A 27,980-nucleotide genomic window follows, 5' to 3' on the forward strand; every position below is an offset into this window, starting at 1 on the left:
TACAATTTCCCCAAAAGCTATTATCTTAAAGAACCAGAGTCCCATGGCCAGATACCAGATATCAGAAACAATCCAGAGTTCAGCCCTTGGGGGCTCTGTAAGCCGCGAGCTTAAAAACCACTGGGCTGCTTCCCATTTTGCAGGCAGTTCTGAATGATCCTAGGTCCTGCATGTGGGACTGCAGGACCCTGACTAATTGAAATCCCCACTATACCAGATGCTGGGGGAGAGGGGTGGCCAGATGTCAGTAATTCTTGCTCAGCAAGCCCTGTGCCGAGGCTGATAACCAGCAGTAGGACGGCTCCTTTAGATTTCAGTTCCTTGCTATTTCTCCTGCTCAAAAATGGTGAAAGAATGTTAGATGAGGAATGTGGAGGAGGAGGAGCAAGAAATGAGAAAGAAGGGAAGACATTTTTTCATGACAGGATAATGTGCTTTCGATACAATTGAGTGTTGTCTGCATTTCGGGGGAGATTCTTGGATAGTTCAGAGTTTCTTCCTATTTGACCTAGAAGAAGAAGAAGGCTGGACTAAGATCATCTAAACCTGAAAATTACGGCTCCAGGAATTCCTCATATCAAGCCTTAAACATCTCTCCTCTTTAAAATTGCTTTGCTGTTTGTGAGGCCAGGATGGAGCTTTGGGTCAAAGCAGGTGTCTTCTTTCTTGATGACAAAATAAAACTTCAGGGCAAAGCTCTTACCAACACATAGAACTAGATGCCTGCCCTATTGTTTAATGGCCTAATCCAAACCAGGATGTGCGGATCAATCTGTACGATGCCTTAGTTTACTCTGATCTTCAGCATTATTCCTCATGAAACCAAACACCATAAAACCAGTCACTGAGTGGCCAGATCCAGGAGGAAGTTTTTTCTACATCTACACAGATGGCCTTTTGAATAAATTGACCAGAAAAACTTGGTAATGGGAAATACTCATAAATCACTGGGTCAGCACCAGCCAACCTCTTGGAACTTTTGCTTTCCCTGGCCCCAGATGTCTCTCCAGGCTCTGGAGAGGAAGAGACTAGTAGTAGGGTCAGAAAAGAGGGCAACTAACCAGAAAATACCAAAGATACAAGATTTATACTTTTTGCCACTTAGAGAAAGCCCACGTGGCAGAAGAAAAATAGCTCTGGCTAAGGTTTTCCGGAATAACCTCCAGGAACGGTACTGGAGGGAGCAGCTAGAGTACCTAAGTGTCTGGCTCTTTGAACCATGGTCTGGCAGACTGTGTGTGAGGACTTCCTCTTCCTAGAATCATCGATCTCTCTAGGCTTGAGGTCCTCGCCTGAAGCCCCAGATCTGCCCAACCAAGATTTGCAGAACTAGTCCGGAAGACAGGACCTCAGTCTTCCAGGCACAGACACATTCACTCCATACCTTAACCTCACCACCCCAGCCTCAGCAAGCATTCACTGCCTCTGCCGCCTTTCTCACACTCACGCAAGACTGACGCCTCCACACCGCTCTAGGAGCTTCCACAGCTGCCACAGCATGAAGTCAGCAGAGAGCCACAACCACAGAACCAAATGAGGGAAGTGGGACTAAGACACAAACATCCTGTCCTCACTGCAGTGAGTGGCTCCAGATCAAGAATCAGGGTCACAGAGCTGATTATTTATGTGGGACACAGCTCCCCGATGACATACATAAACCCATTTTCTCTGTAGTTCTTTTGAGTGAGAGAGTATTTTCTCCTGAATCCATGGCTTAAATGGTGCTATTCTTTGGTTTAGGAGGTTGATGACAGGAGACAGAGACAGTGACAGTGACAGCCCAGCTGCTGACCAGGAAGAGCCAGGATGTGTTGAGCAAAGCCTGGGGCAGGAGTGTTCTCCGGGTAAAGTGAGCACCAGCTTGCTGGAAATCCCATCTCTTCCCACGGACCAGTTCAAGAGAGAAGGGGCTGAATCAGTGGCCAAGAGCTGGGACCGCCTGCCGCCTTCAGTGCTCACCACCTTTTCAGGACTCTGGTGTGCCCAGCCCTGCTCTTCTGTGCAGGACTAGGGATGTTCCTGGGCCAGGTCTCACCTTGTGTACGATCGCTTCCAGCTAAAGATCTCCTCCAGATGGGAAGAGGGAGAGACCTCCCGCTTCTGCAGGGTTCCCCAGCGACGGCGGCCCCCTAGGAATGAAGCTCGGCGCCTGCTCAGCCCCTTCATCCTCTCTTCCGTTCGGAAGAACTCAGTCAAGGCCCGGAAGTACTCCAAGATGACCTCATGGCTCCAGGCTGGCAAGGGCTCCTGGCGCAGGAAGCCACAGTGGCCTCCATGGTGACTGAGCAGGAGGAAGAAGTAGGGGTTGCTGTGAAAGAGTTCGGTGGGCAGAAAGTGGTCTGGGGGCCCACACACGGGGTCATCAGCACTACAGATACACAACACGGGCACGGCAGCCTCGTCCACATCCCGGAGGGGGTCGTTGTGGTCCCAATAGGTGTCCCAGCTGATGGGGAAACTCTTGGTGTGGCAGAAGAGGGTCTCCTCAAACTCTCTCAGGGAGCGGCTCCTGAACAGTTTGTGGGTGTCCACTGTGTCCTGCAGGGCCGAGGCGTACCTGGCAGCAAGAAGGTGAACGGGGAAGGTAGGAAGGAGAGGGAAGAATGAGAAAACAAATTGATAGTAGAAGTAATGGGGAGGCGGGGGGTGGGGGGAGTTCACAGGCCAGATTCTGGCCACAGAAACCTTCTTTGGCCATATAATATTTTTTAAAACTTGCATTTCATTGTCATCATTTAAAGATTTTATTTTTTTTTTCTTTAAAGTTTTATTTAAGTAATCTCTACACCCACTATACGAGTGGGGCTTGAACTCATGACCCCAAGATGAAGACTCCCGTGCTCTTCCAACTGAGCCAGCCAGGCACCCCTAAAGATTTTATTTTTTTAAGTAAACTCTACACCCCAATGTGGGGCTCAACTTTACAACCCCGAGATCAAGAGTCACGTGCTCTGCCGACTGACCAAGCCAGGTGCCTCGTCATTGTTTAAAACCAGGAGGTTGTACATAAAAGGCAGCTACTTGGGTTCTCGAGGGAAATGGAAAGGTCTGGCAATGTGGGCTGGCATTCCTCAGGGCAACAAGCAGTGCATCTCTTCCCTTTTTCCTGTGTCACAGTTCCTACCAGGCCTGCCACTCTTGACGTGACCTGCCCAGCCCTGGGGCAGCAAATGACTTTACAGCTAATGATCCATAGTGTGACAGCTCTCCTCCTGATCACAACTTCTGATCCTCTGTAGGGAACTTGCTTTGAATTCTCACCTCCTGAACCCCTGCTAGAGCTCCCTGGCTCAGACTATCCAAACCAGCAGGTGACATCCCCCATCGTTAACATTTTACTTTAGGTTATATTAGCCTTTTTTTTTTTTTTTTTTTTTTTAAAGCTAATATGCTGGGGGTGCCTGGGTAGCTCAGTCTGTTGAGAGTCAGACTCTTGATCTGGGCTCAGGTCATGATCTCACGTGAATTTGAACCCCGCCTCGAGCTTGGGATTCTGTCTCTTCCTCTCTCCACCCCATTCCCCTAAAAATAAATAAACTTAAAAAAAAAAAGCCTAATATGGTGCCCAGATAATGGCAAATAAGTGTGACCTTGAGCAGTGATGCAGGTATTCCTAGAGAGGGCCCAGCAGCAGAGGAAGTGGCTGGGAGTATCATTACTTTACAGGGTAACCTCCCACAAGGGAGCCTGAGAGCTACTGCTCTGGGGAAGAGGGACATTTTTGCTGTTTCCACCCGCATGGAGACAGCCCAGCACCCTGACAAGGGGGCCAGGACAGGCAGCTCAGTCTTTTGGGTGGTTCAGTCCAAACTTAAACCAGTTGAATTTGGATGTGTGTCTCCTACAAACATTCAAAAAGGTTTGCCCTTTTTTTCAATCCCAATTTTCCATGGGCAGGGCAGATCCTAAAGGCCCAGACTTCCTCTCCACTTCTCTCACCTTACTCCAGCTGGTGCCCAGAGTTGGCACTGGTGGTGGTCATTTGGGGATGGAAACTGGCAATTAAGCCATATAAGAACACCTTACCCTTGGACTCCTCACAAGTTCTGGGTTGCCGTGACAGCATTGGGCCATTGTGGAGCTCAGGGATTGGCCTTCTCACAACAAAATGGGGCAAGGAAAGAAAGAGGGGGCAGCTGGGTGGCTCAGTTGGTTAAGTATTTGCAGCAAATTCGAGCCCTGCATTGGGCTCTCCGCTGTCAGCTCACAGAGCCTGCTTCAGAACCTCTGTTTCCCCCCACACACATATATTTCTGCCCTTCCCCTGCTTGTGCTTTCTCTCTCTCTCTCTCTCTCTCTCTCTCTCTCTCTCTCTCTCTCTCTCAAAAATAAACATTTAAAAAATCTATTTAGGGGTGCCTGGGTGGTTCAGTGGGTTGAGTGTCCGACTTCAGCTCAGGTCATGATGTCGAGGTTCATGAGTTCAAGCCCCGTGCTGGGCTCTGTGCTGACAACTCAGAGGCTGGAGCCCACTTGGGATTCTGGGTCTCCCTCTCTCTCTCTGCCCCTTCCCTGCTCGTTTTCTCTCTCTCTTTCTCTCTCTCAAAAATAAATAAAAACGTTAAAAAAATTTTAAATAAAAATTAAGAAAAAAAAAAAAGGAAAGAGAAATCACAATTGCCACCACTTTTTGAGCACCTACCCAGTGCTAGGATTTGAACCCCAGTGGTTCTGACTGCACATCCCAGGTCTTTCTGCACACCACACTTTCTGCTATAATGTCTTTGATCTCATTTTGCCATTTCCTAGGAAAGCAATGGTGCATGCTGAGATGTGGTTATTTGCTGTGGGAACATCGATCAGGCCTTCTCAGTGCCAAAGTCTCACCTGTCACAATAATGGTAGATTGCTCTCCTTTTGGAGACTTTTTTTAAAAACTATGTTGACATATTCTTTAAATGTTGGGATTCAATATACCTAGGAATATGCAAAACATTTGTCAAGTCCAAAGAATGTTAAAAATCACGTAACACCAAATTTCTGATTCCTGTCACCTCCAGTCTCAGACACTGGAAGGAAACATTCTGGATAATCATTTGTAATTGCTTCCAGAGGCCTCTTTGCTGATTTGACAAACTGTGTGAATTAAGTGGTAAATGTCAGGTGCTGCCCCTGCTACAGGTGGGGCAGGTGATCAGGTTGCTAGGACACGCTGGGGCTGAGGTGAGGCCACGCGCTCCAAGCCAGGAGTCCCTATTTTAGCATAATGATGCGAGCCCATCTATGGCTTTTAAACCTGTTTCCCTGGTTCTGTGTAGACCAGAGGGTTAGGGCAGCTTCAGAAATTGTGTGAGGAGAACTTTGCTCAAACTGCCCTAAACCTATTTGATTCAATACTAGGCAGAAATGTTTCTTGGTCACCCTAAGACCTCTATTGCCCCCTTGCCCGGCTGGGGCCTCCGTTACCCACCTGCTGAGGGTGATCTTCTGGTGGAGCAGAAAGCCCCGCTCGTAGGGCCAGGGCAGGCCGGCCTCAAACCACTCGCGGCAGCGTAGCACCGGCGAGATGCAGGCGGCGCCGGTCACATAGCTGGAGGAGCCGCACTCGCCCAGGTAGGAGAGCAGGAGCGCTGAGCCCGAGCCCTCGCTCACCGCGAACAGAGGGGCCGCCGGGTGTCGGAAGCGGATGTAAGTGACCGCCTCCTTGAGGTCGGACGGGTCCCCGAAAGGCTGCAGCCGGGGACTGACCAGAGGGCAGCCGTGGTGGCCGCGGCGGTGGAAGATGACCGGGTAGTAGCCGCGCTCCAGGGCGAGCAGGCAGAGGCCGAGCACGTTGCGAGTGAGGCGCCCCCATGCATTGGGGATCACCAGCAGCACCGCGGGAAGGCCCCCGGCGTTGGTGACCCGCCGACCCCGGGGGCAAGGTCCCACGACCCAGTCTAGGGCCACCAGCCCGTCGTCCGCCAACTGCAGGTACTCTCGGGCCAGTTCAGGCCCCGGCCCCACCGGCAGCACAAAGTGGCAGAGGGTCTGCAGGTGGGGCCCGGAGAGCCAGGAACGCGGGCACGGCTCCAGAGCTGCTGAATGTCGTAAGGCGCTCAGCAGGCACTGGGCCAGCGCCGACGGCTTACAGATGAGCCTGCACCCTCCGGGCAGCGGCTCACGCCCGTCGCTGAACTCGTCCGCGGCGCCTCTGCCGTCCACCTCCTCCTCGTGGTCCCGGCCGCGAGGCCCGGGCAGAGTCCTCGCTCCGACGGCGCGCCGCAGCCGCGGGGCGAGCAGGCCGAGCAGGGCGAGCGCGGCCAGAAGCAGGGCGAGGGCGGCGCCCCACGGCGGCATGGCAAGGCGGGAGAGCCCCCGGCGGATAGCGGGCGGCGGGTGGAAGGCAGCGGGGCCGTCCCCTCGGCGAGCTCCCCGCTCTGCCCGCGGCTCCGCCCGGCGGCGGGCAGCTGCCCCAGGCTCTCCTGCGCGGAGGTGGGGGGTGGACGCTCCGGATTGGCCGTGGCCCTGCAGAGGCAGCCAGTTCGGGCCCGGCTCCCCTCGCCCGCCCCCCACTCCCGCCCCTGGCCCTTTGTACAGCGATTGCGACAAGCTGAAGCAGAGGGTGAAAGGAGCCTAGGCCACAAAAAGGGAGTGAGGACGCGCGAGAGGGCCGGAAGGGAGTGGGGAGGGCAGCGAGCCGAGGAGTGGGGTGTTGTCGGCAGACAGTGGGGAGACTCGGAGACCGAGGATCCGGACTCGGGGATGAGCATCAGAGTCCGCGCCGACCCCTCGCCTCTGCCCCGCTTGGTGTGTAGCTGCGAGGGTAGACCCTGAGTCGCTGCGCCCTCAGGGGCCACAGTTGAGAAGTAGCAAAAGGGAGAAGTGCATAAACCACAGCTCAGGGCGCGGGCTCTCCCGTTCCCGCGGGGCGGCTGCAGCTGGAGCCACCAGCCGCGCCTCCCTCCCGAGGCTCGGCCGCGCTCTCTGACCTGTGTGTTCGTCTCGGCCCCGCGGGCACCCTCAACTGCGCGAGAGCCCAGTTGGGCGGGGGTCCGGCTCAGCGCCAGCGAGGGCTGGGCCGGCGTCCGCCCAACAGCTGGTTTGCTGCAAGGGGCTCGTTCCCTTGCCTGCATCAGCGTGTGGTCTCTATCCCGCCCCCGCCCCCACCCCCACCGGGAGCATAGGGTTCCCCAGGAGCCTGGCTTCAGATAGAAGAAATCCTCAACACCGCTCCCTGAAAAAGACCTCCCCAGAAGCAACAGCCCCAAACTCGGGGAAAAGACGCACTCGGGTGCCTTGTGAGAAGGATGCCTGTCACCCTACGATGGGGCCATGGCAGGGGATAGATTGCAGGCCCTTCATCGGTTCAGTAACTGGCAACTGGGGGGGGGGGGGGACGAGGGATGGGTAAGAAATCCCCCTGTAGGTCACGTTCTTGCTCTATTTAGAAATAACCCGTTCTCGCTCCACTTCTAATTTGAGGCTGGTCATTTCAACCCTCATCCTCCACCCACGCTCCCTTCTTTCGTCAAAATCCTGAGTCGGGCCAAGGAGAAGGGCATTGGAAAGAAGACAGCAGAACCGGCGCCCCCCTGCAGGGGAGGTCCCGCCAGCGCTCCCTGCTGGGGGCGAAGCCTGTGACTCCATCTCACGGTGACAGATGTCTCCCTGGGCACATGCCAGCCATCGGTGAGCTAACGACGACAAGAGCGGAGGCGGGCATGGGGGAAACAAAGCAGCCCCAGGCCCGGCTTCAGGTTCCACGGACTTCTGGGCCTAGGGAGGGTGGTGGCCTGAGACCCACCGAAGCTCCTCTGGGTTCGGGCCCTATTTGCGAGGGCACGAGTGGAATGGGCTGAAGGTGAAGCTCTAGAGCGGGGACGCTCTTCCTCCCGCAGCTCGGACTTCGTGATTCTGCCCCTCTTCTAGTTGCAGGTCACACTGACGTGTATGAAGCGGGTTTGCGGGAGGAGCGTACCCGTCTTCCCTCCTGGGCCACTCGGTCCACTGGGATCCCACTTCCCGCCCTTCGCCTGGCTCCATGATCCCACCCAAGCACTGCAGCTGCCCTCCGCAGGCCGTGGAGACTCGCTGGTACTGAAGCGCGGGTGAAGGACAGGTCCCCGCCTGTGTTGCAGCGCCGTGCGCTTGGGCAGGGTTCCTACGCAAAACTTTTCCGGCTTCGGGTTTACGACGCGTGCGCGCAAGGTCGGTGGTTGTGGGCGGGTATTGGGGCGGGGCGGAGGCGGGGCGAGAGTAGTACGCAGCTGCGGGGGCGGGGCGAGGCGGGAGGCGCGCGATCTTGGGAGTCGTGTGCGGGTGGGGGCGGGAGGGCGCGCGCGCGCGCGCGATCCCGGGATCTACGTGGGCGCGCGGGGGGGCGCGGGGAGGGGGGGGGCGCGCGTTCTCTGGCTTGTGGGACTTCGGGCCGAGCCCCGGGCCGCCGGGATGGCGCCTCAGCCGCCTTCGCCCCAGCTGCTGCTTCTGGCAGCCCTTGCGGGGCTCCTAGGTCCCAGTGAGGTAAGGCGACCCGCTCTTGAGCAGGCTTCGGCCTGAGATCTCAAAGCGCTTTGTTGAAAGTTGGTCCTGGAAGGAGTGGCGCGTGGAGGGGGAACTAGGAGTCCTCCCCTGACTGGCTGGGCCTGGGAGGGAGAGGGCAGGGCCCACACCGAGGCTAGTTCTCCCAGTTCTGTGCCTTGGACCCACAGGTGGTAGCTGAGCCAGAGGAGGAAGCGGGGGCCAGTTGTCCCGAGGGCCCGTGGCCTCTGCCCCCACAGGTAGGAGCTTGGCGGGGGATGGGAGAGAGGGGTGTGAAGGGGTAGTCCAGCCCCGCTCTGGCCTCGCTGCACCCTCCACCGTCACCCTCTGAGGACCTCTGCCGGTTCCTCTGGCCCTCAGTTGCCAGCGTCTCCATCCCAGCCTGGCCGGATGGGGCCTGCTGTCCCCTCCCCACCCGCAGGCGGAGCCCCAGCTGCTCTAAGCCCTCCTTTTCCCCTCGTGCATAGGTGTCACCAAGAGTGACCTACACGCGGATGAGCCCATGGCCGGTAAGTACAAGCAGGGAGCCATCCTTGGTGTCTGCCCCCGAAACAGTGAGCTCCTTGCAGGCTTCCTCCGCTTTTTCTGCTCACCAGCTCCATTCTTCACCAGTTCCCTCAGTGTTCTTAGGCCCGGGACAGTGAGCCACAAGCCTCTGTCGTCTGCAGTGCTGTGTCAGGAATGCTGTCCGGTAGCTGTCTGCCCGTGGGCAGGAGGCTGCAGGGGGAACTCTGGCCCTAGTGGCAAAAAAACAACCCATGCCCCAACTCTGCTGTGTGACTGTGGAGAGTCTCCTGACTTCTCTGAGCCCCAGTTTTCTTAAGAGGGGCTGTTAATAATGTCCCACCTCCCCAGGACTAAATGAAGTGTGTGTGATAGCACTTTGGGAAGTAGGAAGCTGTATGAGGTAAAGAGTGTGCCTCAGTTACTGGGCACCAGACCGTGGCTTCACCTTGCGTGGCTGCCTCTCTGTTTTCGAGGCCAGTGGTCAGATACCTTCCCTGTCCCTTTGGTTTTCCTTTTGAAATATCTAACTTTAAAAAAAAATTTTTTTTTTAAGGTTTTTATTTATTTTTGAGACAGAGACAGAGCATGAGCAGGGGAGAGGCAGAGAGAGAGGGAGACACAGAATCTGAAGCAGGCTCCAGGCTCTGAGCTGTCAGCACAGAGCCCGATGCGGGGCTCGAACTCACGGACTGTGAGATAGTGACCTGAGCTGAAGTCGGAGGCTTAACTGACTGAGCCACCCAGGTGCCCCTAACTTTTTTTTTAAAACCTTGTAATAGCTTCTGGCCAAGAAACCTCATGCCACCTACCTGATTCTTTCCCTCAAACAGCCCTTTCATTAAGTCATTCCACTGTTTGGAAACCTTCAATATCTTATTTCTCGTCTTATCATGGTCATACCCAACTGACCCCTCACTCCCACCCCCAGCTTTTCGGGCCTTGTCTGACCTCCCCAAATCTTTGGTTCTTCTCCACCACACGTGTGAGTGCCAGGCTTATTCCCACTGCTGTACCTTTAATGCCACTTACTCTCCACACCTGGCCTATCCTGACTAGAAGCTGGAGTGGGCAGCTCCCTGCCCTCCTGCCATCCATCCCATCCACCTCCAAAGCCCAGTGCAGGAGTCAGCTCTTTCCTGAGAACTTGCCTGATCACATCAGCCCTTATTCATCACCTTCTCCAAATTCGTGTAATGGTTACAACTTCTGTCTTACAACTTAATGGCTAATCACTTTGAGTTCTATTAGTTCTTTCATTTGCATTAGTTCTATTGCCCTGAGTTTCCTCTACATTTCCCGCAAGCAGAGTTCAGGCGTTGTCTTTTGGCATCTCCTGTAACATCTGGCACAGTGTGGAGCATTAGGTCAGCACAATCAAAAATAATTAGTAATTGATGAAGTGTTTGCATCGTGGAACCGTGCACCTGCTGCCTGAGTGCCCTGCATTTGGATGTTTGGGGAAGATTGAATATATAGGTAGATCAGTAGATAGGAGACCTGGTCTCCATTTGGGGGATGCTTACAGTCTAGACTGGGGACTCGTAGAGCCACTGTCACAGGTGCAGAGAAATACAGCTGAAGAGTGTGTTCTGACAGCGTTAACCAGGCTTGCTGTCATGGAAGCTGTGAGCTTTGAGGTGTGGCATTTGAGGGAGAGGAGGGGTGAAAATGCTCAGAGGCAGAAGGGAGTGCTCACCAGTACCCAGGGCTCTTTGTCCTTTCCTGAGCCCTGAAGGTGGGTCATCTGGCTGCCTTGGAAATCCCTTTAATAAAGCTGGTCTCCAGGATGGGAGAACTTGGGATTCTCAGAGAGTCATCTGGCCTGGCTTAATGTCTCCATGCCATTACTCCAGGCTGAGGATGTCACCTTCCTCTACCACCCCTGTGCCCACCCATGGCTGAAGCTCCAGCTTGCCCTCCTGGCCCACGTTTGTGTGGCCCAGCCCTCACTGGCCCCGGACTCCAGCCTTACTCAGGAGCGGGTAAGCAGTTGATGAAAGGTCGTTGTTTCACACTGGCAGAGGCTGCAGCCCCATGTGCAGGAAAGGAAAATTCAGGGACTTCCTCTTGCTGGCTCCCCACCTTCAATTTAGTTCTCCTTTCCTAGCCCTTGGTGCTGGCAGCATGTGGGGTGGTGCTGGAGATGGCACGGATAGAGCCAGCCTGGGCTGCCCACTGGCTGAAGAGGCGGCGGCGGCGGAGGAGGCTGAGGAAGGAGAAGGCATGGTTCTGCTCTCACGGTCTTTCTGGGTCTTCTCCCTTGGTGCCAAGGCCAGGTAGAGGGAGGCTGTGCCGGAGAGGGTGTCTGCAGGTGAGGGGTGCTGGGCTTGGTTGGTGGTGGGGTCCTTGGGTTATCTGGGCAGGAAAAGGGTGACTGCTGTCTCTCTCCCCAAAGGCCCCAGCTTTGGCTTTTACCCTGCGGAGCTGGCGGCCCCCAGGTGTGGAGGAGGCAGCTGGAGGGTCCAGGCACCTCTCTCCTGGCGGTGCCAAGAGGCGTGGGCTGCGGGCCGCTCTCGGTCTCCAGCCCACACCCTCAGCCCTGAGGCTCCCCCCTGCCTCTCCACGGAGCTTGGAGGCCAAGCAGCCCATGCCGGCAGCCCGGGGTGAGGGGAGTGATGCCCCATCTGTGCCCACTCTCCCCTTGATTCATGAGGGGCCCAGAGGCAATGCCAGCTCCAGGATAGAGGCTCAAGTGCTCAAAGGGCAAAGCAGCCCAGGGGGCTGTACCTGTCCAAGTGAGGCTTCCCCAGCCCCTCGGGCAGCAGCGCCCCCGCGGGTAGCCCGGGGCCCTACCCCGCGCACGGAGGAGGCTGCTTGGGCGGCCATGGCCCTGACCTTCCTGTTAGTGCTGCTCACTCTGGCCACGCTCTGCACACGGCTGCACCGAAACTTCCGACGGGGGGATAGCATCTACTGGGAGCCCACAGCGGACAGCCAGGACACGGTGGCTGGTGAGAAGTTAACCCTCCTTACCCACCCAACCCAGCCCTGGACCTCCAGGGCATCCCTGCTGATCACCGACCCTTCCCCACCCTGCCCGTAGCTGTGCTGAAGCGCAGGCTACTGATGCCCCCGCGCCGGGTCAAGCGCTCCCGCCGGAGACCCCTCCTCCCGCCCACGCCGGACAGCGGCCCGGATGGGGATAGCTCCGACTGACTTGACCCCAGCCCTGCCACTTTGGCGGATTTGGTTTCGCCGCGCCTGGTGAGGCCGCGACCTCTGCCACGTGGACCCTGCTCAGGACCGCCCCCTGGTGGCCAGATGGAGCAGTCCTGCCTAAGCATTGCAAACGGGCTTGTTCTTTAAGGTGTGGTTGGCTGGGGGGGGGGGGGGGGGGGAGGGATGGGCTGTGTTTCTAATTAAATTATTTTGGTAGAGTTTGGAGTTGAGCTTGTGTCTCTGCCACACAGACACTCTCAGCCAGGACACTGTCCTCGGCCACTTAGGTTTTGTTTGAAGTGGGTGCTTACAAAATCAAGTTAGGCACCCACCAGCCTGCCTCCTCCAGCCTTCCTGGCCTCAGCCAAAGTTTTAGGAGTGTGGTAGGACCAACGGTGGGGAGGGAGAAAGTGGTGGTGGTGGTAGTTACTGACACTTTTATTTCCCAGCTTCTTTTCTAGAACACAAGGGCTTTCCTTGCAAGTTCCAGGTCTGGAGCAGCTGTAGTCTTCATTTGTTTCATGCTCTTGCCAGGTCTTTGTCCCTTTCATGTCTGTCACCTCCCCACCCCCAAATTCTTTCAACACTAGCAACAGCACATGGTCACTTATTTATTTTTGATACAAATGTACATGACACACGTCTTGACAGCCCACCCACCACCACACAGGTATAGCCTGGCCCCTAGGGCAGAGGCAGGACAGAGAGAAGGGCTGGTAGGCACGGCCATCTGCCTCTCCAGCCTTCCCAGGCTGCTGCCCAGATTCCAGATACCCAGAGACTGCAGGGCAGGTGCTGGCCTCTCAGAGGTTATAGGAGGGGGCTCTCAGCTGAGTCAGGGACCCCGGGGAGCCAGCCCCAGGCTCAGGTGCTCAGTTCTCTGCCCCAGCCAGCACAGCCCCCTCCACAAGGGAGGGGGGGGAGGAGAGATGCAGGGAAGTGGGTTTTTTTTTTTTTTGTAAGTTCATAGAGAAGGGGACCGATGGGGGAAGGCAACGGGTAGGGACCCCAGATGATTTACCAGCAGTCCCTGGCCCCAGGATGGGAGAGTGGGGGACTGACCCCTAACTCTGGTCCTGCTGCCCTGGTCCCCTCACCCTTCACAAAACTCCAGATGGGCCAGGCCTCCGGAACGGCACTGCCGCCCCGCACACGCACACACAGGCACGCAGGGACACTCAGTTACCACAATGTTAAAATTAAGGGGTGGAAGAGGAGAGAAAAAAAAAAAAGATTTTCCAGTGTTTGCTGCTAGGGACCCTGGGAACACAGGTTTGGGCCCTGTGCCCTAGGCAGGGGCCGTTTGGCATTAAAGGAGAGCAGCAGGGGGGTTGGTGGCTTACAGGGCAGGGGACATCCACAGAGATTATGTACAAAGGAGGGGATGCCCCCGGCTCAGCCCCCAACAGGGCTGAACTGGCTCATGGGGGTGGGGTGCCTGTAGGGGGAACTGGCCTCACTTGGAGTGTCCCCACCCAACCCTTTGCTGAGGGTGCCCCAGAGGAGAAGGGGCTGGGAGTGATGCCTTAGAGGCCCCTGCACACTAGAAGGGGGGGATGCTATGTACAGGGGGAGGTGCATGGAATGTGGGGGACAGAAGCTCCTGCCACCCCACCTCCCCATCCTTGGGGATTTGAGGGGGGCGGGCACCAGGGCGCCTGGCTGCTGGGGGACAGTGGCAGCACTAAGGGCACTTGTGCCAGCGGCTCCGTTGGGATGGGGATTAGTGTCTGGAGTGGCCCAGCTCCCATGGCCAGTGAGGTCCCAGTGCAGGTGAGGGTGCAGGGAGAGTGGTCACTGCTTCTTTTCTCGGGTGGTGATGGTGACCAGCTGCTTGGCAGCCTTGGCGATGTCATAGGCGCACTGGATCACCTGCTGAGTCAGCAGCTGGAAGTCCACAGGGGCGCCAGGCTCCGGGGGCACTGTCTTCCGGCACTCACTCTGCAGCCGGTAGGCGCTGGCATTGAGCAGCCGCAGTGAGCTGCGCACAGGCTCCAGGGCTGGCCTCTGGAGGGAGGAGGGAGTTGGGCCTTGGACTTCAAACCATGAGCCATGAACATGGCCCAGTGTGTCCTCCCTCGTCTCCACCCAGGTAGTGGTCACATTCCCTACACCTGCCCCACCCTGAGAGCTTTTCAATCCTGCTCTTCTCTCTGGCCCCTGTACCTTTGGGAAGAGAGAGGCCATCTCCGTCACAGCCAAATGGATCTTCTCCGAGCAGGGCACGAAGCTGTGGGGGCAGGGGAGGGGAAATAGCGGCAGGGTTTGCAGGAACAGGACATTGGTCACCCCCCCCCCCCCCGTCCCTTGCCCTCTGCAACACCCAGGGGCTGCTGTGAGCCCTTTACCTGTCATGCTTGAATTCTTGGGCAGCCCGCAACAATTCCTGGATGTTCTTGGTGACCTGTTCCGTCTTCAGGATGACATCCTCTGTGCTGGGAAGCCCAGGGTCAAGGTCTCCATCCAGGCTTTCCAACTCTGGGTGGAAGTCTTCTTCCTTGCCCAGCTCAAGAAACCTCTTCCCCTCCAGTCTGAGGTCAGGGTTAGAAAGAGACATTACAGTGGTAAGCCGCTTGCCTGTACCCTCACAGATCCTCCAGAGCCCACTCAGCCTTCTTCCCTGGGGTGTCTCACCCAAGCAGTGGGTCCCCGCTTTGCGTGTTCTCATAGTCACTGTCAGCACCACTGCCGTGGCGGGAAAGCTTGCTCTGGAGGATCAGGGAAGGGGTAGTGGGTGAGGTTCACATTCACAGACCCACACACCTGTCCCCTTGGGCCCTGGGGATTGGAACATTACCGTATGGCGGCTTCCTTCCTGGGAGGACAGTAGTGGGGAGGAGGGAGTGAAGGGCACGGCTGAGGCTGACACCCCCTTCCGGATCTGAAACCCAGGAAGACTGGAGTCAGTCTCTCCTCCCTGCCACCCGCCTTCCAGCTTTCCGGCAGTGAGGGTAGGGACCAGGTATATCTAGTCATTCCTGTGCCCAGCAGCACAAAGCCTGACACCCACTGGGGCTCAAGACCTGTCTGCGGAAATGGATCCGCTTCCTCCAGGCCCTACTTACCCGGTAAAGGCCAGCAGGGACATGCACTGAATAGATGGCATCATCCTCCAGCTCCTGGGGATTGGCACAGTAGGTGTCACGGAGGGCCCTGCGGCAGCCCCAGCCCTCTGTTCCCCCCAATCCTTGAGACCCACAGGCAACTCACAGTGCTGTGGAAAGGCTGTAGCCGGGTAGAGAGCTCATCCCCGGGCGGGGCCCCAAAGGGCTTCAGGGCAGAGCCTGGTTCATACATGGAGAAGGCCTGGCGGTCCCTGCGATGGGCACTCCCGCCAGGCCCCATGGGTGTGTGTTCTGCCCGCTCGCTGGGCAGTGGGGGTGTGGGCACTGGCCCGGGTGGCTGCCGGATCTGCAAGTTCTCTGCCTGCAGCTTGTGGATCTGAGAGCGGACAGTGATGTCAGAAACTCCAGAGGATCCAGGCAGCACCCCACCTCTGGGAGCGGAGGATCCTCTCCGACCTGGGCACTCCCACCAATGCTGCAGCCCTTACCTCCCTCTGCAGCCTCCGGAGCTCATCACTCAAGCTGCTGTTGACCTTCATGAGCTGTTGCACCTTTGCCTCGGAGGTAGCCAGAGCCTTCTTCAGCTCCAGATATTCCTGCAGTGTCACAGCCCCATCGGACAGGTCTGAGGAGTCCATGCTCTGCAGAGTGAGACAGAAGCTGGTTAGCCATCAGGGGCAGGGGGTGAATGCCCACAGAAGACTGTTCTCGAGGCCATAACCAGCCCACTAGTCCCTGAAGCCCTGGGCTACAAGGGGATAGAGCCGGGCCTTAATGGAGGCCCGGGGAGGGGCAGTGCTCAGACCCGGGCACGGTTGTTCCTAGTGGCACCGGCGCTGCGCAGGGGCTCCTGGTCCGTGTCCTCGTCTGAGGCCACACTGTCGTAATCGTGCTGGTCGTCGAGGTCACTCTGGCTCCGCGCGGATAGCTCAAGGTTGTCTGAGGACATAGTCCAGTTACTCAGTATTCTGCCACACGACCCTTCCATCATGCCACCCCAAAAGGGAGCCATGAAAGAGAATATACTAGAAAAATGCCCACTGCCCTCAGCCCTAGCCACACCCTTCCCACCTGTGGGGCTGCTCAGGCTCTTGCCCTGCTGTCTCCGCTTGGCCTCGCTGAGAATGTCAATGATCAAGGTGGCAAACTCTCGGGCATTGAAGCGGGCCAACTTCTGTCGCCCCTGGTAGGCAGAAAGAACCCAGCCTGCATGACGGGCCCCCTTACAGCTGATAGATGGGTGTGGGAACAAAGCAAGGCCATCCCCTACTACCTGGCTCACCCGGCCAGATTCTGGGTGCCTGGGGAGCTCCCAAGAAGAGGCTGGAATGTCCCCCAGAAGCTGCTCACGAAGAGCTTAAAAAAAACTTTCCCCCAAATCCCAGTGCCAGCAGGGCCCTAAGAGAGGCCTAGGCCAGGGGAGGAGAAAAGCAGGCCCAGGCAGAAGCCCACACAACAGCCGGTGAGGAAGGGCAGGGCCCGCGAAGCTGGGGACCCCAGCAGGGGAGGAGAGGCCCCTGTCCGTCCCCCTCACCTGATTCCGCGTGGCCGAGTACTCGGGGTTCACAGGCAGGAAGGGTACAGCGCTGCGCTCCGTCACCAGGGTGCTGTGGTTCTGGGTAGCCAGCCACACTGGGGGAGGAGGAGGGGGGGAGGAGCAGGGAGCAGATCATCCAGAGCGTCCACGGTGGCCAGGCCCATGGGGTGGAGGTGGGGATGTGCTGAGCACAGCCTTCCTCGACCCTCCCCACGTCCACCAAGTGCTGGTGTTCAAACCAGGGGTGGTCTTCAGACACCGGAGGCAAGGTTGGGTCAGGGCAGGGCAGGGCTGGGCAAGGCCAGCAAGACTGGCTAGGCCGATGACGACGAACAGAATGAGGCGACTCCTCCTTGCCAGGCCCAGCCCAGGGTTTGGGCTGGAATCTGGCTGTGGCCAGGAAGGAGTGATGTAGGGGGGTGTGGAGTGGGACTGGGGAGTGAGCCAAAGTGGGAGGCAGCCAGAGCAGAGATGAGCCCCAGTCCAGGGGTGGGGGCGGAGGAGCAGGCTGGCTGCCTCCAGCTCAGCACGCTCCGCCTGGCTGGGGAGGCTGCCCGGGCTGCTCACAGCCAGCAGGGGCGGAGAGGCAGACCTGCCGAGCAGACCAACCTCAGGCCTCCCTTCTTAGTCCCAGCAAAAGGCCCCAAGAGCCACACCAGGTCCTAGCCCTTCCTCAGCAGGTGGGTAGGTACCCGTGTCTCATCCACCCTCGGCCTCAGATGCCCTCTTGGCTCACCAGCGTCATTTTCTCTTCTGTCTACCTCGTCGTACACATCCATGGCAAGTTCCTCAAAAAGCCGGTTGCTGAGCTAGAGACAAAAGGGGGACCCAGTCTTTGTCAAATCAGTTGGTCCCCAGTGCTGACAAGGCCAGGTCAACCAGGATGTCGTAAGATGTGGGAAGTGGCTTATGTCCTTTATGCTGCCCAGCCCCCACAATCTCAGAACTGGAAACTGGGGCAGGGGTCTCTCTGCCAAGCTCCAAGGTGGGAGAGGATGGAAGGGAGACCAGATCAGACCAGTTAGTGCCCTGGTAGGTCAGAGGTGGAGCTAGGGCCCAGGGAGCCTACGGAGGGCAGAGCCAGGGTCAAAGACCAGGGGTGGGGAGGCGGGGGAAAGAGAGCAGGGAAGACAGAGTGAGGGGCAGGTCAAACCCTTGGAAAAGGAGACCATCAGAGGAAGGAGGAGCAATCGTAGGGGTCGAGGCTCAGAGGTGAGGACAGCTCCAAGTAGAAGGAGCCCATCCAAGTGGACTCACCGCCTGCAGCTTCTTCTTGGCAGCTTTGGCCAGCTCGGACAGGTCTAGGCTGTGGAAGGAGGAGGGAGATGAGAATGGGCAGACAGGAGAGGTGACCAGGCCCCCACTTGTGACTCCCAAACATGCAGGGATCCCAGGAAGACAACATCCCAGATGCTGCACACCGGATGCCGCCCCCCACCCTGCCCCCAACCTCCAGAGCCTGCTCCCGAGGCAGGCACCATATACCTCTGAGACATGCACTTTTGCCGAGATCTAAGTCCAGAGAAAGGCAGCAGAGGAAAGAATAGGACAGAGGCAGCGATTACCCAGGAGCAGGGCCCCACGTGCCTTCCACGGCAAGCTCAGACCCATCTCCGTGTATACGCCAGACCCGGAGGGTGCAAAACGAACTCCTCTCCCCTCCCAACCTGCTCCTAGACCAGCCTGCTCTCTCCCTCTGTGACCCACTCACCCAGCACCAGCATCTGTTTCTAGGAGTCACCAGAAACCTCCCTCACCCTCAAGCCCCAGCCAAGCTTTCTCTGGTTCTGCCATCGATCCCTCTTTGCCTGGGCCTTTGCAAGTTTCTTCATCTGTCTTCCCACTTCCAGTCTTGCCCCTACAAGCCTTTTTTTTCCCACCCAGCAGCCTGGGTCACCTCTTTGACACGTTGGGCCACACTACCCCAGGCCTTAAAAACATCTTAATGACAAAACACATGTATGGATACTTCAACTGTACTTTAATAAAAAAAAACTTCCTTAAAAAATATACTACGTGTTTAGTGTGCATTATCTTATTTTAATCCTGTCAACAGCCCAGAAAACGTAGGTACTGTTGCCTTTACTCCCAGGAGGTAACTAAGCCTCAGAGAGGTTAAGTAGCCTGCCTGAAGTCACACAGCCAGTAAATGGCAGAGCTGACATATCTGGGCTTGGAACCTCTCAGCTCTTCTTGGGGCTCACAGGACTCGCCATTCTCTCGCCTGTTTCCAGTCCAGTGCTGCTCCTGGGATTCCCTGCTTCTCACACTATGCTCCAGCCACATGACTCCCTGCAGGTCCTGGCACAGCATTTCTCACTTATACCATTTATGCCTTTACTTCTGCTGTATTCCCCACACTGAACTACAGCTATCTGACCAGGCTGCCTCCTCCTCTGGACTGTGAGCTCCTGAAGGGCAGAGATCATATCTGAGTTACCCGTGTGTCTCAGGGCCAAGAACGGCAGCTGGCACCGGGCAGGTGCTCGGTTAGCCCTTTACTGAGTCCATGCCCATATGTGTTTAAACACATACACCAGACACACATGCAGGTACACACACCCCGCAGAATAAGACCAGAGAAGTAGGAGGGAATCTTGGAGTCTCAGAACAGAGTAGGTCTGGGTTCAAGGATTCAAGACGCTTAGGCCTGACAATCCCTGTCTGCCCACACTGGTCTTTGGAGAGGGAGGGAGCCTCCTCTCTCGGATCCAGGCCAGCAGGCACAGGTTGGAAAAACGGCCTTCAGATGTGGCCACCAGGTGGCGCCAGCATCCATCTTGTGAACTGGGTGCGTGTCCCCCCACAGCCTAGGCGCGCGGAGGCTTTTCAGATCAGAGGCAGAAACACCTCAGTTGTGAGGGGCCCTGCCCCCACCTCCCACCCCTCCCCAATTTCTGAGCACACCACAGAGGCCCAAAGTTAGTCAAATCCCTGGAGCCCACCATCTTTTCAATGAAAAGCAGAGGCTCGTCTAAAGATTTTACAGTGGGGTGAGTGCCACTGGAGCAGAGCCCAGTGAGCCACCCCTCCTGGGGCAGGTGTTTCTTGTACTCAGGCCTATGTGTGATGGCCTGGGGCTCAGGCGGTGCTTGGCCATGGGCTGAGCTGACATCCCTTCCCTGCCTTAGGGCCCAGCATTAGGGAGTGAGGATCTGACTGAAATGTTTGTACACCAGACCCGGGGCGGGGTCCCTAAAGCCCAGGGACTGGGAGGGGTAGAGGTTCTGGGGTTCAGGCACCCACATGGTGTCCAAAAGCCCCTGGGAAGGGGCATCAGGTGGGCACTCACCTGTCAGCCATCTGTGGGATGATGTAATGCCCATTCTTGTGATCTGAACAAAAATAAAAATGCCAAGTCACTGGTGCTGGGTGGCCTTAGCAGCTGGGAGCCCACCTCACTGCCACGAGCAGACCTTGGCACCCAGAAGTGTCAGGGGACAGGGATGAGGGCAGGCCACCCCCAAGAGCCCTGGGAGCTGGCTGGAAGTGATGCCCACCCCCCACTCCCTACCCCAGTGTGCTGTAGCCCAGAGCCTTCATCAATTTCACAGGAGCCAGTTGCCTAGCAACACTGTTCCCCAGCCGGCTCGGTCACCATGGCACCTGCTGCTGGGGTGTGTCTGGGTCCCACCTGCCTGGCCGAGCCAGGCCCACCCCGCATTCTGCTCACCCGGCTTGCGTCCACAGAGATAGAAGGCCAGCCGGTCAGTGAGCTCATACTGGCATTCGACTAGCCTTTCCGCCAGCTCATGGTGCCCCGCCTGCCTGTGGGGAGGGGGCATGGCTCAGCCCTGCCGCAGCAGTCCACTCCCCCCACCCGCCCGAGCCTCACCCATCATCCGACCCTCACCTGGCATAGTCAATGGGCGTTCGGCCATTAACATCAGGGGAGCCAGGATCAGCCCCATACACTACAAGAAGCTCAGCCTGCAGTGTCTGCCCCGCCTTGGCAGCCACATGCAGAGGTGTGGTGCCCTTCTCTGGATGGAAGAAGTTGGCCTGGGCACCCAGGGACAGCAGGCGCAGACATGTCTCCAAGTTGCCCGTCCGCACGCTTGAGTGCAGTTGCTGCAAGGAGCAGAGTGTGCAGCAAGTGTGTGCGAGCACCGCCCCCCACCGCACCCCCAAGCCGTACCAAGTTAGGCAGCTGCTGGGACTCCTACCAGCTCCAAGGGCCCGGCTGAAGTTGGGTTGTCAGGGAGGATAGAGGCTTTAGTGCCAAATACTAACAGCTGCTATCAGTCACCATCTACCTGTGCTATGGGCTCTGCTTGAAACAGGCATTATCTATGAGGGAGATGCTGTTGCTTCTTTCCCATTTTACAGAGGAGGAAACTGAGGCTCTGAGTGGCTAAGAAACCGCCTCAAGTTTTCCCAGCTTTTGGATGGCAGCCTGTTGTGTCCACCTAGAGGCGGAGGGGCCTTGGCCACATGCAGCTGACCACGCAATCCCATCCCCTGCTGTGCCCACGATTCTTGCCTGACCCGGCTGGCTGCCTTTGGGGCCTAGGGCTCGGTGGTGATGGAGAAGCCCTCGGGGTGCTGTGGGCAACAGGAGGGGAGGCCCACCCATCTGTCCACCGTGGGGCCCCTCTAACCTTGCTGAGGTCTTTGGCAGTGACCCCGTCATCTTCCCGGCAAGGAAGCTTGTGCACAAATGCCAGCATCTGGTACTTGGCCCTGATGAACTCTGACTTGATGGGGCTGGATGGGGCACAGAGGATGAAATGGGTGGGGGGCAGAGTGGGAGAGGCTATTCCCCCCGCCACCTCTCAGACCCACGTCCCACACCACGCAGCCCCTGCCACCACCCCTCCGGCACAACTCACTGGACTTTGTCTTGGGGGTTGGCTTTGCGCCGGCCGCTCTGTACTTGCGCGGGGTCCAGCAGGGAATGCTCCCAGATGGAGTTGGCCCCGTTGCTGGCGAGCGTGTGCACCATCTGCAGAGAAGAAGTGCCAAGTGAGAGTGCCCACTGTGCACTGGGGGAAACACCTCCAAGTGCTGGCCGCAGCCGGCGTGGCTGCAACCAGTACCAAGGGGCCTGTTGTGTGCCTGCCACCATCACACCTCCATCCAGCCGGGCCGCCCAAGCACGTGGGTCCTGGTCAGCACCTCAGGTTGTATGGCGAGTGTGCCAAGGCTCAGAGAGATAAAGCGACTTGGTCAGTGCTATGTGGCCAAGCTAGTAAGTGGCGGAGCTCTGGAGAGAGCCCCGGTCTGCAAGACCCTAGTCTCAGAAGCCCCGCCCCCACAGCTCCCCCCGCCGTCTGCATGGCAAACACAATGGATGGAAAGGGTCAGGGTTAGGTTCTGCCCCAGGTGGGTGCCGCCCTCTGGAAGCCGCAGAATCCAGAGCAGCATGTGTGGGTATGGGGGAAGTGTGCCCACGCAGCCTGGCCCCGTACCTGCAGCAGCGTAGGAGGCCAGGCGCTGTGGCGGAGGTGCTTGACAATGGAGATGTGGCGGCCCAGGCTCCGGTGCACACTGCAGCACTCGTCACACACCAGCACCCCCCTGCTGATGGAGGCCCAGCCAGGGTCTGCCGAAGGGGGAAGCGACAGTCAGCGGAGGCCAGGTCGTCGGCAGTGCGTGCCGGGCACCTACTCCGGGCCCACACTAGCACTATGCTCACACACTTCAAGTACCTAGAAGCTGGGACCGCAGGGACACAGGTTGCTGAGGAGGAAGCTGAGCTATGGCGTAGGAGGGATTTCCCCAAAGGCTCGCAGCAGGTGACTGACAGCTGGGCCCCTTCCTACACATCTTTGCCTGTCTGGGGGGTGAGGGGGTGGGGGGAGGAATGTGTGGTCCCCAGGGCCTACTCAGCGGGTATGTCCTGCAGTCTTTCCCAGGGAACAAGACAGTTGGCCCAGGCCTTCCCCAGGGAGGCAGGAATCCTCTGGGGGATGTGACACCGATGCTACATGCCAGACATCCTAGACACTCCTGTGTCTGGGTCAGTGCCACATCTCTCCTGCACCCAGGCTTCTGCTGGAACCACTGGCCACCCGCCTGACCCACCATATCCTCCATGGGCTCCTGCCTTTGCCCTCATCTTGGCAGGCAAGAGGCTGTTTCATGCTGAGCCTCCTGCCACCATCACTGATGGGCTGAGCTGGAGCCCCTCTTAACAGGGATGGAGAGGGCAAAGGAACTAACACTGGATACCCACTGTGTACTAGATAGACCTGTATGTACGAGGTCTCTCACAACTGTCAGACAAGGCAGGAAATGCTATCCCTGCTTTACCAATGAGGAAATGGTGGCTCAGAGAGGTTAGAGCAGTTGCTCAAGGTCACACAGCTGATGAGCAGGATTGTTGGGATGTGGACCCAGGCACTTTAGACACCAGAAGCCACGCCATGTTCACGCCCACTGCTTTTCCTCCGTTCTTGCCTGGAAGGGGTCGGGCCCAAGTGGGCAAGGGCCCTGGAAGCCACTCTTTACTCCCTGGGGAGCAGCAAACTTTGGAAACAAGAAGTGGGGCCAGGATAGGGTGGGAGCTCCTTGGGTGCTTCTTAAGGGCAGGGGAGATGCCACCCATCCCAGGCCCCTTGGGAGAGGGGGAGGAGACAGCTGCACACAGCTTAAGCTGTGGAAAGGTCACGGGGGAGAAAGCAGCCATTGTGTGCCTCCAGAGAGTGGGGGCAGGGAGCTTCTCTCCCAGGACACTGTGCTCTGCCCGGGCCCCCCACCCCAGTCTCAGGAATCCCTGTGCTGGGTGGGGGAGCAGGGACTGGCTATCTTCCTTGCCTGGGAGTGCTTAGGGAGTCCAGAAGTGGGCCCCCCAGGGGAGGGACAGGCTTGGGGTAATGAGAGCCTCTCCAACCAGAAGGCAATCTCAGGCCCTTCCCCACAAGGACTTCCATCAAAGTTTCCAGGAGAAGTGTAAGGAGACCGAGTCAGGGTGCAGCCTTTGTTCTGCCTACAGCAAGTGTCCCCTCCATAGGGGACAGGAAGAAACAAAAAGTGAAAGAGGGGGTTCAGCTCTTTGGGTCTAAGCTTCTTTAGGCATCTACCCAAAAACAGGGCAACAAGATGCCTGCCATACACCTTCCTGGGAGCTGATTCCAGGGGCCCACGAGGAAGGGATCCACCATCTGTGCCAAGAGGGGGAGCCCAAGGACACTCTTTAGTACTGGCTTTACCCAAACAGTGAGGCACCCCAGTGAGGCACATGGAAAGCTCCCTCCCCCCACTCCCAAATCACTGGGGTTAGGGGTCTGCCAGCCACCAGCCACCTCCGGCAGCCCAAGCAGGAAGCTGGAAATGACGCAGCCTAAATTCCTCTTGTTGAAACGGTGGGGTTTCCTGTAAATGGGGAGCCGCCCAGGCCAGGATCATAAATGGGCCGCCCTGAGGCCTCCAGCCCAGGCCCATGGCTCTACCGGAGAAGCAGGGCCTGGGAAAACTGCACATATATCGAGAGCCAGACCAGACATGGTGAGACTCTGAACATGGCAATGACCAAGAAGAGATCAGGATTTGGGGAATGTAGTCCAAGGCTTTGCTAGCCACTCAGCCTGGGGGAGGGGTCCTCCCTCTCCTCCACAATGACCTGAAACAGGAAGGTTGAGCAGGGGGCACTGTCCTGGCCTGGGGAACGCTGGTGTCAGCTCACTGGGCTACACAGATGAGAAGCCCACTATCTACTTCTTACATGCCCGAGGGGCCTGGCGTCTACCCAAGCAGGAGCCCCCAAGCCTCACTTAGGCCAGTTCCTAAGGCCAGGTAGAGTTTCTGAAAAGTCAAACGGCTATTGTAGCTGAAGGTTAAGGGACTCTTGCCCCCAAGAGGCTCCCTAGACTAAACTTGGGGTGGAAGGGACAGGGACATAAGGGTTTTTTTGTTTTAACAGGCTCCATGCCCAACTGCCAAGTGTGGGGCTTGATCTCATGAGATCAAGAGTAGTATGCTCTACTGACTGAGCCAGACAGGCGAGAAGATGCGGTGACCTCCTCAGTATCCTGCCAACACTCCTGGCAGCTTCTGCTTCAGGGTGGGGGTCTGGGAAGTGTGGGCAAGTGGTAGGAGGGATCCTGGGATAATGTTAACCATGCAGGCCTCTACTAAGGTGAATTCATGTCATCACCCAAAGCCATTAGTAGCCTCTAGGTCTGCTCTAAGGGCCAGCGTCTCCTGAGCAAATTGTCACTAGGCACGAGGGAGAAGTCCACCATCTTGAAAGCAGCTGAGAGTAATTAATCCATGGGGATAAAGATCAGAATGGTGGTTACTTTTGGGGGCTGTTGAGTGCGAGGGGGCAGAAGAAGGGTCCAGAGAGTGATGGAAATGCTCTACCTCTTGACTGGAGTGGTGGTTACGCAGGTATATAGACATGTAAAAACTCAACAGGCGAAACAGTAATCTGCAGGAACCCTGCTGTACCTAAATTAAACCTCAGTAAAAGAGGAAGAGAGCCCACCATTCACCCCACCCAACAATCTACATTGTGAAGAAACAAATGAGCCTGCAGGTTTCCAAATGTCCCCAGCCAGTGGCCATCCATGCTCATCCAAGGTGCTACCAGAGGTACTTCAGGTACCTTGAGGTATTCACTCCTGTGCCACCAAAGTGAGCTGGGCCAGGACTGTGTGGCAGAGTGAATGGAGGGGGACGTGGGGGGAACACATTCTCCAGGGTTCCTGACTGCTGTGCCTCCCTTGCCTCCATGGCAGGCAGGTACACATGTGGGGCCTGATGAGGTAGTACCACAGCAGCCATGCCATGCCCAGCTGTCTTACAAAATCCACCTGTCACTTATATGCCCAGGCCTGGGAGCAGAGGGAGGATGAAGACCTTTGGGGTCAGCCTGCACTTCACCTTTCACCTCTTTAACCTCCCCAAATTAACCAACCACAAAAAGGCCACGGCCCCACCCCTAGGGCTGGACACCCCCCTTCACAGTGAGAGAAGCCTATGACTAGGTAGGAGGCATACACCAATGGAGTCCAGACTGTTGTTTACCCTCGAGCCTCATACCTGGACTGCTACAGTCCCACACCGGGGATGCCCCTCCCTGCATCCTACAGTGGGGAAATGGGGTAGCCAGCTGGGTCCCTGACAAGCATCCAAACACTCAGGGAGTGCCTGCTGCCAGGTGCTGGGGTAGGGTGATGTGTAAAGACTTTGTCAGCACCCTGCCCACCTCACTCCTCACCTTCTCACCACCTGCCTCTTCTGACCTGTATTCTGGATCAGGGGAAAAGGAGGTACCTGGGGCAAAAATGCCTCTGTGGGACAATGACTATGGATAGGAACCAGACAGTCCCAAGATATCAGATACATACCACTCCTTCCTGAACCCACTGGGCACCCAGAGGCTTCACACAGCCAAACGCAATGAAAGAGGGACAAATGCCTTGCTGATTCTGCCCTATGTCCCTCTGGCTGAGAATCAGGACCACAGACTTCAAGATGGGATGGTCCTCAAAAACCATTTTTATTCCAACTTCTTTACCTCACAATTGAGGAAACTGAGGCCCAGAGTGAGGAAAGTCTTGCCATGGGTCACAGGGTAAGCTGATAGGGTGTCTGCTAATCACTCCCCACCCCCATGCTATGCCTGCCCCGCATAGGTATAGACCAGCCTGGGAGAGGCATAGAAGGCAAGCTGTCCTCTTAGCCCTTCCATCCCCAGACGTGCATGTGGTTGGGGGAAGGAGATCACAGTTTCCAGCTCACTAGGGTAAGGACACATAAGCCCAGATAGCTTCTTCAGGGTCCTCTAGACCTGAGAGGAGTCACAGGGTCACAACCACCCAGAGTACCACGTCTCTTCCAGGCATCCACAGTGCCAAACTCTCTAGCCTGGAGGCATCAGAACCACCAGAGTATCTGTGGGTCCCAACCTGTTGGGGCCCCGGGCCTGTCCAAAGGGTAGCTAGAAGTTATGGGCCCATGAAACAGCACTTCACACTCTCACACTTAATTGTGCCCACAGTCCCCCTGGAGTTCACAGACACACTGAGCCTTCCCAGAGGTCTCCCAGGGAGATAGCTCCTTTTTAAAAGAGAGGATGGACAAGAGCCAGGGCTTCCTTCCCCAGGCCAGCTGCTGAGCCCCATCACTGGCAGTGTCCTCCCACATCATAAGATAACAGCCTCTCAGGTCACTGCTCCTCACTTCCTCAGGTCAGGGGTGGGGGGTTCGCATCAGCCTGGATCTGACTGTGCTGGGAAGAAGGGAAACACCACGGTAAATACAGCCAGGAGGCAGGCGAGGAAGCCAGATCCTGAGAACCTAGGCGCCCTTGGGTACTGTTCCCTACCCATTTCTGGTCAGACTGGGCTAGAGGGTTAGGAGGGGTCTGTGCCCAAGCTGGGTCAATGCTAAGCCCCCTTCCCAAGCAGGCCTTACTGGTGCATAGGAAAAGCCGAGCTAGTTGCTCCCAGGGATGCCTCAGAGGAAGATGCCCAGACTGTACTGGCCCTCAGCACCAGGCCCTCCAAGGAGCCCCCGCCTTGGGAAGTAGGGGCAGGGAGTCCTAGGAGGAGCCACCCCCTCGTCTGCTCACGAGGAAACACTATCCAGGCCTCCCCTGGCCCATCTGCCCGGTTCTCTGCCCCTTGACCTCCGCCACCTCAGCGGGCGCGCAGACCATGCGAGCAGCAGGTGCAAGACGCGGGGGTGGCACTGAGATGACACAAAACCACACTCACCCCCACTTCCTAAACCTTGCTGGCCTCTGCCACAGCCCTCCTGCCACCCCACCACCCCAGGCTGGCGCTTCCGTTGGGATACAGAGATGGAAGGTGGTGGCGGGCGGGCGGGGGGGGAGGGGGGCGGGGGAGGGAGGGCAGCTAGCTGCCTGCCTCTCTCAGACTGAGGGGTGGGATGTGGCGCCGGGAATGTCCTTCCTTGCTCGTCCACGGACGCGAGGGACTGGGGCCCCCAGCCGGCCCTCCCGCCAAGGACGCGGCTCCGCAGTGGCCCGGGCGGGGGCCGAGGCCGGAGGCCGCAGCCCCCAGCCCCGCCCCGCCCTCCGGCCCCGCACCGCGCTCCCGCCAGGCCCCGGCGCCTGCCCGGCGGCCTCGCCGCGCGGTCCCGCCCCTGGCCCGGCCCCGCTTACCCGGGGCGCTGCAGTCCGCACACACCTCCGCCCGCGGCCCCTTCCGGGACATCCTCAGCGGAGACGCGGCCGCAGCCCTCTGGGCCAGCGTGGGGGGCGCGGGCGGCGGGCCCGGGCGGCGGCGGCCCCTGCTGCCCGGCCCCGCTCCGGCAAGGCCCCGGCTAGGCTCCGCGCG

General features: G+C 57.7%; 3 protein-coding genes across 3 annotated transcripts; 1 reads left to right on the forward strand and 2 right to left on the reverse strand.

Annotated features, from left to right (window-relative positions):
* Positions 1-1,819: 1,819 nt before the first annotated feature.
* Positions 1,820-6,376, reverse strand: ABHD15 (abhydrolase domain containing 15). The gene is made up of 2 exons (XM_049637974.1): positions 5,411-6,376; positions 1,820-2,557 (listed from the first exon to the last, which is right to left on the reverse strand). The coding sequence occupies exons 1-2, from the start codon at positions 6,277-6,279 to the stop codon at positions 2,032-2,034; spliced, it is 1,395 nt and encodes a 464-aa protein (XP_049493931.1). The 5' UTR covers positions 6,280-6,376; the 3' UTR covers positions 1,820-2,031.
* A 1,860-nt stretch (positions 6,377-8,236) lies between these two features.
* TP53I13 (tumor protein p53 inducible protein 13) lies at positions 8,237-12,323 on the forward strand. Its single transcript, XM_049637975.1, has 7 exons — positions 8,237-8,442; positions 8,631-8,699; positions 8,928-8,969; positions 10,821-10,949; positions 11,075-11,278; positions 11,363-11,918; positions 12,011-12,323. Exons 1-7 carry the CDS (start codon positions 8,371-8,373, stop codon positions 12,121-12,123), a joined length of 1,185 nt encoding a protein of 394 aa, XP_049493932.1. The 5' UTR covers positions 8,237-8,370; the 3' UTR covers positions 12,124-12,323.
* A 401-nt stretch (positions 12,324-12,724) lies between these two features.
* GIT1 (GIT ArfGAP 1) lies at positions 12,725-27,974 on the reverse strand. The gene is made up of 20 exons (XM_049637956.1): positions 27,806-27,974; positions 22,140-22,273; positions 21,561-21,673; positions 21,330-21,435; positions 20,582-20,799; positions 20,402-20,496; positions 20,021-20,063; positions 17,986-18,034; positions 17,465-17,537; positions 16,726-16,823; positions 16,263-16,374; positions 15,997-16,130; positions 15,680-15,832; positions 15,337-15,567; positions 15,192-15,245; positions 14,924-15,007; positions 14,761-14,834; positions 14,475-14,657; positions 14,293-14,356; positions 12,725-14,133 (listed from the first exon to the last, which is right to left on the reverse strand). Exons 1-20 carry the CDS (start codon positions 27,855-27,857, stop codon positions 13,921-13,923), a joined length of 2,283 nt encoding a protein of 760 aa, XP_049493913.1. The 5' UTR covers positions 27,858-27,974; the 3' UTR covers positions 12,725-13,920.
* Positions 27,975-27,980: the final 6 nt, after the last annotated feature.

Source organism: Panthera uncia, chromosome E1 (genome assembly GCF_023721935.1).
Source record: "Panthera uncia isolate 11264 chromosome E1, Puncia_PCG_1.0, whole genome shotgun sequence".
Taxonomy (NCBI): Eukaryota; Metazoa; Chordata; class Mammalia; order Carnivora; family Felidae; genus Panthera; species Panthera uncia.